The 10,649-nt window shown below is 38.5% G+C and overlaps 1 protein-coding gene across 3 annotated transcripts; it reads right to left on the bottom strand.

The window, feature by feature from the left end:
- Positions 1 to 667: 667 nt before the first annotated feature.
- Positions 668 to 9,867, bottom strand: zfyve21 (zinc finger, FYVE domain containing 21). Of its 3 annotated transcripts, XM_007574894.2 has the most exons (8): positions 9,496 to 9,850; positions 7,540 to 7,590; positions 6,007 to 6,175; positions 5,276 to 5,351; positions 5,078 to 5,169; positions 4,820 to 4,873; positions 4,386 to 4,516; positions 668 to 3,913 (listed from the first exon to the last, which is right to left on the bottom strand). In XM_007574894.2, the coding sequence occupies exons 1-8, from the start codon at positions 9,619 to 9,621 to the stop codon at positions 3,878 to 3,880; spliced, it is 735 nt and encodes a 244-aa protein (XP_007574956.1). In that variant the 5' UTR covers positions 9,622 to 9,850; the 3' UTR covers positions 668 to 3,877. The 3 variants fall into 3 exon arrangements, with proteins under 3 accessions (XP_007574956.1, XP_007574957.1, XP_016517724.1); XM_007574895.2 differs by lacking the exon at positions 4,820 to 4,873 and having other exon boundaries at positions 9,496 to 9,826; XM_016662238.1 differs by lacking the exons at positions 668 to 3,913; positions 4,386 to 4,516 and having other exon boundaries at positions 4,575 to 4,873; positions 9,496 to 9,867.
- Between the last annotated feature and the right edge of the window lie 782 nt (positions 9,868 to 10,649).

Genomic DNA, 10,649 nt, shown 5'->3' with positions numbered 1-10,649 from the left:
TTTCAACATCCCCCAGAAGAAAATGTATCCATCCTTTTCTTATTTTGATCTATTTTAAAGTTTCCACAAATCTGTCTCCCAAACTCTCAGAATGTTTGGACTTCTATTATCCTCATTGGATGACTCCAAAGATCTTTCTCTCACAAAGTTTTGTTGTAAATGTGTGGGTACATTTTGCCTTACTTAAATCCAAAATATAAACCCCTCATGTTTAGCAGACACCAGAATATTGTGGGTCAAATCTGACTAACAAAATAATATAAAAACAAAACCCAAGCTCCTTCTGAAAAAAAAGTAACCGTAGTAGATAATGCTGCAGTTGCCACGGCAAACATCTAGCTAGATTCTTGTACAGTATTTTTGTTTACATCTACCCAGTTCAAATGGTTTCATATTACTAAACTCTGGCATATGAACAGTGACGAATGAGTCACTGGTTATATTTGTAACTGGACGCTGCATTTAATGCACCGATAACTGATTTCATATAGTAGACGAGACATTCATTACTCCCAGCTTTAAGGGTCTCTTGCTAATTGACGCATAAAGCAGCATCAGCCATTTTATTCTGTAGACGTCTAAAACCAGAAGGTGTGATAGTAAAACATCCACCTGTATTAATGTTTTTGAAAGACCAAAAATCCAAATGAAGACGAAAACAAAGACATTATGTATAAACATCTGATTTTATTCTGAACAGAAAGGTCCAACAACATGCTGCACCATCAGCAACATAATAAACAAGAAGGAAAAACAGGGTAGTGTACTCAGAGCAGAACAGATTGCACATGTACAGAATGGCAGTTTACAGTTGGTTAAAAAAATATATAGAAAGAATTATAATGAAGGGGTCTGTCACTTTATTTAAAGTACAGTTTTGTTTCTTATTCATATCTCTTTTTGGGGGTAAGGGCTTGCTTTTCTCCATCTTCTAAACATTCTAAATCATGTGATCAAAAAACAAAACAAAAAAGATACATCTGTGCACTGAAGTAGAATTAAGCTGAAGAAATGTGTTTTTTTCTGTGAGGTGAAGGCAGAATGCCAGCAGACATTTTGCTGATCAATTTTGTGCTATAAGAAGTAATCTGATGTTCATGTGGAGAAATAAGATACACGCCGATACACATGAGCATTTTGGGGGAGTCAGTGATACTACAGTAACAAACATTGGCATCTGATTTGTTACTGAGCAGTTTTACTAAAGAGTCTACTTGTTAAATGATTAGATCCACAGAGACGTCAGTTACTGACCAGAATCAGATTTTTAGCTCCACAGAACCGGAGAGAGGATGTGTTCTTCCCACCTCGACACTAAAGAAGCTTTGGAAAAGTTTAAGAAATTTACTTTTAAAACAGAAGCTCCTTTAAAACCATATTTCTGTGAATCCTCTTCATAAATCACCACGTGCTTTCAAATCATTCATGTTAACCCTTCCACCTCATTACAGCCAGGACTATAGAACCGTAGAAGCATGGAGGAAAACTCTACACTCGTCTGCAACATGTGGCTCCGGAGCCACAAGAGGCCCTTTGGATCTTCAGCCATGGCTCTCAATAACTTTGACTAAAATTTAAGCAATTTAAATAAGCCAATATTTTTAAATTTACATACAAGACAGACTTTTTTTTTTTTTAAACAGTTTTTCAGTTTACTCCTGTCTTTGCATTGAATTTCTACAAGTACCAGCAAAATGTTTCTAGATCTGAACTTCTTGTCATTAGGTTGGACTCTGTGCTTTTTAAAAATTTTGTTATTCATCATTTTTTGCCCCACAGGATAAAAATATATATAATATTTTTGCTAAATTTTATGCTCGTCTTTAAATCCTAGAAATACAAATACAATCGTTTTCAAATAAATTTCCTATAGTAGATATTTATCTCAATTTATAAGTTGTCTTTTTTTCCAAATACATCAATGTGATAAATTCATGTTTTTTTCCCCAAGATTACACACAAATACCCATAAACCAATTTGAAATGGAACCCAAAAAATATCAGCAGCCTTTGTAAATTACCTGGTTTTATTTTACATTAGCACATGCTAGGCCTGTTGCCAGGTAACTGTTTTTCAGAGTTACTGTAGTGCGTTGCCTCTGCTAAAATGCTCCACATCACAACAAGGTGACAAATCAAAATAAAGTCCATAAAGTGACTACAATACTTCAATATAGTTTAGTTAAAAAAGATGCAAGAACAGACTGGCTGTTATTCAAAGCAGAAATAGTTAACAAAATAGCTCATAGAAAACTTTTATACATGAAACTACAATTAAAGTTCCTCTGTGTTTATTCCTCACTTTGGTCAGTGAATAGTCTGAAGCTCATTAGACACAGAAGCAGATACGAGTGCAAGTTAGTCAAAAGTTTGGAAAAAACAAAAAACAAAAAAAAACAATAAACCAAAAAAAGGACCAAGTGACATGAGCCTATCAGAAACTGGACAGACAGGTGTGTTTTCTGGGTTTGGCCTCATCCAGAAAACCCTGAACACTTTGAACACCTTTCAGTCAGTTTCTGTGCCTTCTTTTTGGCTGTTGCCTCTAAAGCCGATGACCTTCTTCTTCTCCTCATTTTCTATTAAAATTATGCACATATTTTGCAGCTGACTAAGAAAGTGTAGCAATATTTTGTCAGTTCTCTGTCCTCTCTCACACTCAGCATTTCTCACTTACGCCTCAGAAGCGGTTTTCTACTGTAATTAGCTAAAATCAGTTCAAGAAATCCTTCAGAGTTGAACGTTAGCAAGCCAACATGTTCATGCACATTTAAATTAGAGATGCACCAAACAGACAACAACAGACAAAAGGTTGACTTTTGGGTCAGACGTTCTGCAGACGATGGGTGGCAGTAATGATGGCTTTTGGTGTGGAAATCATTACTGAGTGAAGATTGGATCATTTTCACCATCAGTGAGGTGTTCCAAACTGAAGCCAAAGGAAGCACAGAGATGGAAGAAGCCTAACAGTTTTTCTCGACGGGAAGGATACAAAGAAAATTGGAATGCTGTTCCCATGTTTTTCTATACTCTTCCGTTGTTCTTTAGGGAAAAAAAAATTGTTTGGGCAGGTTAGAGCTTTACAAAACACTGCAACTGGAAACGGACCGCCAAAAAAAAAATTTAGATCCATGCATTTTGCTGCACAACGTAGGAAAGTGGCAGCATAGAAAAAAGCTCTAGCAGAGACACAATTGTTGTTTTCAAAAGATTTTAAAAAATGTTTCAAAGAGCTAATGTAAAGTAGAACAGAAGATCCAGTTCTTACTTGGTTTTTAAAGGAATTCAGACAACTACAGCTTCTTAATGCCAAGGAAAGATGAAAATATCTGCTTTTTAACCTTGTGCCACAAGTTAATCTGCATGTTTCCTTTAATGTGCTTAGAAAGAGTCTGGAACTGGAAGATTTGTTGGAGATACGACTTGGTTCTGTCATCCCTGCACAAACAGCAGCGTTTAAAATCCCTGTGCACTGAACCGAGTGTAAAAAGTGTGTTGTACAACCTTCATAAGAATACAGAGTAACATTTCTGAATTACTATTAAAGCCTCCAACATTAGCAAGCATTGACGCTCTGTAAAAACGTTTAATCTGCACGGCCCAGTTAGTGAGTGAGACCAGACTGGAGCGTTGAACGCAGAGAAAACGCACATGTACAGAGTACTGCTTATAGAGGTGAGTGAAGTGCTCTTTTTCTCCTTTTAGAAAGATTTCTGGGGGAGGGCAAAAAAAAAAAAAGACAATGACGAGCTGGCATAAAGAACTGATAAGAGATCAGATGGATAAAGTGAATCTGCGGTGATGAGAGCAAACCCGATCTGAATCCGACTCGGCTGGAAAACACTTGGGTGTGTGCTGCCTCCGTTCCACCTGGCTGTCACTGGTCTCGAGCTTCGTGCAGCAGTTTGGCCGCCTGTCGTCAAGACAACACCTTCCCTTTAGTAATGGAGACTTTACGTTTTTCATTTCGGACATTTGGAACAGCATCAGTGTGTCTTGCTAAAATACTCAGCACTGTTAGAAGTTTAACCCTTCATGCTTTTGAAGCGCTCTGTGCACATTGCTGGCTGACGTATTACTGCAGCATGCACAACAAAAAATACACAAATAATGCAGATATATCAGAGAAATATAGTCACACAAAATAAAGCTTGTGTTTGAAAAGGAAAAAAAAAATCCAAACAGACATGGACCTGTGTAAAGAAACTGTTGTCAACAAAAAACAAGCTAAATAGGTTCCACCTCTGAATGGCTTCAGAAAAACAAAACAAAGACTTTCTAGTGGCCTAGTTAAAGTCCTGACCTGAATGTCATTACTGTGGCATGACTGGTGCAGAGGTAGCAGATAAATATTAATTCCACATTCAGTGTGAGGTTTCCTGTACCTTGTGCATTGCAGCGAGCCACAGCGATGCCACCTTCTTATCTTCTGCAGCCTCCATCTGTAGCTGCTGGGCATCCTGGGAGCCCATTGGTTTGTAATGGAGGAGCATCCCACTGGCCCGCGACGTCCCTCCTACACAAACACATCACCAACTCAATACTTTTTGGAAAAGTATATTTTGTCTGTCTGGACACAAACACCAGAAAAAGTCAACATTAAATAGAGTAACTAGATGAGATGAGATATGGAAAGTAACTAAAATTGAAAGAAAACAAAAATGGGAGAATAATTTTTCCCCTCAGACTCCAAATGATGTAAAGTAATGTAATTCAGGTGTTGCTTTCATGCAAACTCCAGGATGGGGTAATGGGATGGGGTGACATCAGGTCGGGGCAGAGGGTGGATGCAGACGCTGAGGGGCGAGCAGCAGCCAACCTTCAGAGACACACAGGCCGTCCAGCAGGCTGGTGTAAGTGTGAACGTCTTCCTCTGAGTCCAGAGGAAGAGCGGAGCCGTCAGCGCAGCAGGGTTAGAGAACAAAGACATTCTGGAGTCATCTTCTAATGACATTCAAAACAATTCATTTAAGAAGAGCTAGAAAAACGAAAAGGAAGCAAAAACTATTTATTCCCACAACTGCAGAAATCAGGAAAACCCCACAGAGCTGAAACTGTGACGTCTGTAGCGTTTTACCTCCTGGACTCGTCCCGTCTGTCAGTATCTGCATGCTGGAGATGCGGGACAGCTCCACCTCAAAGTGACTTTCACCGTCCAGGAACAGGTATCTGATGAGAAGGTCAAAAAAACTCAGTCTCCCTTCTCATTTAAAGGAAACTAACGTTTGGCTAACAGTAGTGAAGGCTCTGGCAGGTCAGACCGTTCCAGACTGACCTGTGGTTGTTGGAGAGGCGGCATGTCATGGTTTCAGATTTATCTGATGTTCCCAAAGTGACGACGAATGTCCCTCCTGGAAAAATAAAAAAATAAAAAAAAGACTAAAGAGGGCAACGTCTTTCACACCGACATGGGAGGAAATTAAATATTTCTGGGGTTTTTTGTCTTTTTTTTCCCCAAGATTAGGTCGGTGATACTTTCTTTGGGATAAAAAGAAAAAGACAATTATTTAATTTTAAGTTAAAAAATTAAATATTGAAATCAGTAATTAGGTCAAGGTTATGAATAAAGAACATCTCAGCAGTAAGACAGTTCAAAGTGTTTTGGTATCAATTAGTTCCTTTTTTGAAGGATAATTAAGAGAGTTCATAATTCATTTTATTTGATGTTTCTGTTTTGTTCCTTTATCTTGGATATTTAAGATGTCTTCCAGTTCCAGTGTTAAATGTTCATTAGAATTTAAAGTTTATTGATCTTTGAGAATGTGTCCTTTAATTATTATGCTATTAGCATTAAATGACTCAAAAATGGTCTCAAAACAACAAGATTATCGTTTATCGCAAAAACTCATTGTCCAGCAAAATGTATCATCATGACAGTCCTAATTCCACCTAGATTCCTGGCAACAGTAAGTGCATTTAAAGTGCTGACTACACTGTATACATAACTACTGGTGATGGCATGAGAGTCAGTGGATCCAAACCAAGGTGAGCAGAGAGCCGGTTTACCTCCCAGCAGCACTTTGAGCTGCTTGTCGTAGAACTCCTGCTCCTTCTGTGAGACCAGGCTGCACTCTGCACACTGCCTGACCGGGTCAACGAAGCACATCCGGGGCAGCGCCACCTTCTTGCTGCAGCATTTATCGCAGAAACAGCGGCCGCAGCGCCGGCAGTGGTGCTGAGTTAAATCAGACCGAGACTGATGATGAATGAAAAGGATTGTGTGCAGGGGACAGTAACACAGCACATCGTTGTAAACAGACCAGCTCTCTCCACGCAGTCTGAAAGAGCCTGAGCTGTTTTCATCTAGAAATGATCAAATGTTCAATGTCCCTGTAGAAAACTGATGAAGCTCATAAAGCTTGTGGTAAAGTGTTAGTTCAGCAGGGCTGAATGCAAATACAGTTTGAGTTTAGCAGATGAGAAACCAGGGAAAACTTCAAGACAGAGGTTTGGTAGTGAATGGAAATCATTACTAGCAACATTTTCGTTGTTTCCCTAGAAACAGGTTTCTGTTTTAAGAAGCTTCCTTAAAAAAATTAAACAAATCAGCAGAGAAGTCAGCAGTGCAGCTGAATCTCAGCAGTCACTACAATAACTACTGACAAAGCAAAGAATCAAAAATGAAAAGAGGATAATGCAAATGATTAAAAAAACAAAAAAAAAAACAAAAGATGAAAGCCAAACCAGGGGTGTCCAAAGTGTGACCCAGAGGCCACTTATGGCCCTATGATTGTGTGTGACTCACCACAACAGGTGGTTAAATCAGATTGAGAATTTTATTCTTTAATTAGAGCAAAATTATTAGTGACAAATTAAAATGTATACAATGGAAAATATTGATGATTGTATTTATTTATTCTGGTTATTTTTAACATTTCCAAACAAAAGTAAAAATAAAAAAAAATTAAAAACACAAAGCTTTTGTCTTAGTCATGCCTTTTGCTTTCTCTGTTATCATCTAACTTTTAACATTTATCATCTGACTTCTGCTGAGAAACTCCTCAGAGGATTCAGTTGATAAACATGATTTCAGTGAGAAACAGACTTCAGATAATCTGCTTTCATTTCATTTATTAAACCTTGCTTAAGTCACCATTTCTAAAGAGACAGTGACTCAAATCCTGTTCTTATTGCTGAGAAGAAGCGGAATGTTTCATTTAACTTGGTTCATCTGAGCCCAGTAGAACGTGCAAACTGGATATCTTTCTTTTAACAACGTGAAAAACTCTACTGGATTTACAAGAATCTAAACTTCCCTTTCCCACAAAAAATAAAAACAGAAAATACATTTTTACATGTATAATTAGAATTATTGTATGCTTAGTTAATTGTTGATCAGTGAAAAAGAAAAAGAATATATTTTTTTGTAGCTTAAGCTTTTTTTTTTTTTTTTGACCTGACCGTTTTGGCCCACGTGACGAAGGGTTTGGACATCACCGGTGTAAGTGGCCTGATCAGACCTGATCTGGTTTCCTCTTTTCAGTCAGATAAAGCTGTGATTTAGCACCATGGTTGTGCAGAAACAAAGACCAAACAAACCTTCCGTCTGATGAAGTCAAACTTGGTGTCGCACTGCATGCATCTCGGACACTGGGTGACAGGGAAAGAGGAAAAACAGGATGTTACACAACATGCTGAGCTGAGCAGATTCCAGTTAAACAGCAGCCTGGATCCTGCTCTGCTTCAGCCACACATCACACAACACGTACGCTCTGCTGGACTGTCACTTTTCCATTCAAAATTCCTACATCGTTTTCTTTCCATCTTACTCTGGAGGCATTGCAACCCAAACGTTTTTAGGAGTTAAAAGTTCAGAGAAAAACAAACAGGAGCACCTGAACAGAGCTTAAAGTCAAGAATAAATGATTAACTTTATTTGTGTGCAATTTGCTCTGCAAAAAACAGTGTTGGGCTCTGTCTGTGATTCTGACGCTCACTAAAAGGAGACAGACTTTTTTTTCTTCTTTTTTTGAGGAGTTAGCAGTGTTCCTTTCGCAACAATGTAGCTAAATACTGTCATCTATGTGCGGGCGTGACAGTTGGTTAACACACACATGGGCACAATGTCACAGTAACCGGCTCCTACACTGATGCTAACCAGCTCTGCTCTGGTTTTAGTTGGGCGAGAGAGGCTTGGCTCGCAAACTTCTGTTACCAGACTGGCCATGGCAGCCTGCAACGCCCAGTCCAGGAGCCAACTGCGATGTCCACAAACACGTCAAGTTCGCGGCAGGTCGGAGCAGGAAACCGGACACAGCAACGTTTCCCCACAAAAATAAAAGCTAGCTTCGAGGCGTCGAGTGGCGAAGCGGGAAGAGCGGGCATCTCGGGTTCGAGTCCCGTCCTTGGTTCCTTGGCCGCACGTCTTTCCCCACCTCTCCTTGCCCACTTCCTGTCTGCTTACTTTCTAATAAAAAAAACACTTCAGGAACAAAAATTTAAAATAAAAAAGCACGGCATTTTAGAGCTTACCCAATTAAGAAAAGTTTAACCTTGCGCTTAACAGTTATGGAGATCAAAATGCGTCATGAGTCATAAAAAAAATTAAGTGCAAAAATGTGTCAATTTAAACACCTAAAAATATACTGATGCTTTTTTGTAGTTTTGCTACACTACAAAACACGTGTGTTTGCGTCACTATTTTCAATCAATCATTGATCAAAATTGCCACAATTAAAATAATAAATGCCTGCTCATCACATATTATAGTGGTGACACAGCAGGCTACCAAGAAGGTCCCAGGTTCTCCTCCTCCATGAAGTTTTCTCCAAGTTCTTTTGGGGTATTCAAGTTTCCTGTTTAGGTCAATTGGTCTCTTAGGTGTGAGTGTGCAGTTGTGTTATGCATCTCTGTGTTGCCCCTGAAATGGGAAGGTAACTTGTTCCGGGTGCACCACAGAGATAGGGACAACAATCTGCATTTTCACAAACTAGAAATACTTCCATCTGCTAAATTTGTTTTTCCTGTAAGTAAAGGGAAAAAAAGCATAAGTCTTCTTATGCTAGTGGTGTGCTAAACACCATTAGCACCATGCTAGAGGAGGAGTAGCACTGGCTGCTCCATAGGGCATTATTAAATTTCACCAATAAAGTTTATTTGTACTTTTGTGTTGTGGGCTCCAATGTTTGTTTTTTAAAAACTTTTTCCTTGTAAAAGGTTCTGCCATTAAATATTTATATTGTATTTAATACATTTCTCCTTACTGTAGTTTTTTTTAATCCATTTTTCAATACGTTTACTTTTTAGTGAATCTATGTGTTTCCATTTATCTTAACACTTTGCTGGTACATTTCAATTTCCCCATTAAGGTACAATAAAGGATATATAATTTGTACTCTAAAGCGTCAGCTGTCACAATTTATTTTGTTTTGACAAACTTCAAATTTTCTACACTTAGTCTGAAAATACTAACCGGAAGCGCAATGTTTACTGTATAGATAGCTTCGCGCTGCTGTGTAACCACTTCAGATAGCATTTGGCCGTCAAACGTCTCACCTCTTTATCCGGGACCCACTGCGGCTCGTCCAAGGAGAACGGGCTGTTGAAGGCGCCGTTCTCCGGAACCATTCGGAGGCCGCTGGGGCTGCGGACCAGCTTCTTCCCGTCTGGTACCGAGGACATTTTCTTTAAAGCGTTTCCCCTCTCTTCTGTCGAGTCGTCTTCTTCTATCACAAACTCCAATCAAGCCACACCCTCCAGGAGCATTCAGCCAATCAGAGGACAAATCTGAAGTCACGTGACACGTGTGAACGAGTGGGCTGTTTGTGTCCACTACAAGTCAAAACATACTGTTATCTACTCGAGAGAAACGAGAAAAAGCCTGTGTTTCGGAGTGTTTGCTAAGTGAACGATTTAGTTTATTCAAAATGTAAATGAAGATAAATTACAAAGCAATTCATAAACATTTATTTTTGCAATTAAAGTTACATTAGTGACAGTCAAAAGTCATAATGACTTCAGTTTGTTAATACTTGTTAATAATTAGCACTGACTGGTTGAAGTTCCCCATCTTCTGCTTGACTCAGCAGGTAGACTGACATGTGAACACGGCTGGGTGTTCCTCCAACAGACAGACAATCTCAAACAAACTTCAACATTTATTTTGGAATGTACTCACCAAAACACCATGATGAAAATGTGTGGCGCATGTCTTAAGTATGTCTTAGTCTATTCTAAGAAGAAACGTGAAATATATCAAGTCACAATTTCATGTTGCCTTTTCTTTTATTATTAAAAGTAAGTAATGTAAGATTTCATTGCTACTTGTTTGAATCTGTACGCACAAAGTTGATCCTGTGTGGTTTAGAGAATACCAGCGATAAATTCAAACACACTGATCCTGCTGTTTGTTGTACATTCCTTCCAATCTTGCATTTCAAGGAACTAAGTAATGACACCAAAATGAATTACCTTCATTCAGATACGTGTCTAAAACTTTGATTGGTATGTTATTGTTAGATTTACTTCTTCAGTTTATGTAGTTTTGTTTTTATAGTAAATTTTAAACCAGCTTTATCTCTAACACTTCATTTTCTTCATAAAAGTCCTTTACACAAATGTTTATATATAATTCATTTCATCTACAAGTCACTCATAACATCAGGACGGCATCTAAAGACTTGAGGTCAGATTTTCCAGCAAATAGTTTC

The sequence above is a fragment of the Poecilia formosa genome, unplaced genomic scaffold (assembly GCF_000485575.1).
Source record: "Poecilia formosa unplaced genomic scaffold, Poecilia_formosa-5.1.2 Scaffold364, whole genome shotgun sequence".
Taxonomy (NCBI): domain Eukaryota; kingdom Metazoa; phylum Chordata; class Actinopteri; order Cyprinodontiformes; family Poeciliidae; genus Poecilia; species Poecilia formosa.
This window is presented reverse-complemented; position numbering and strand designations above follow the sequence as displayed.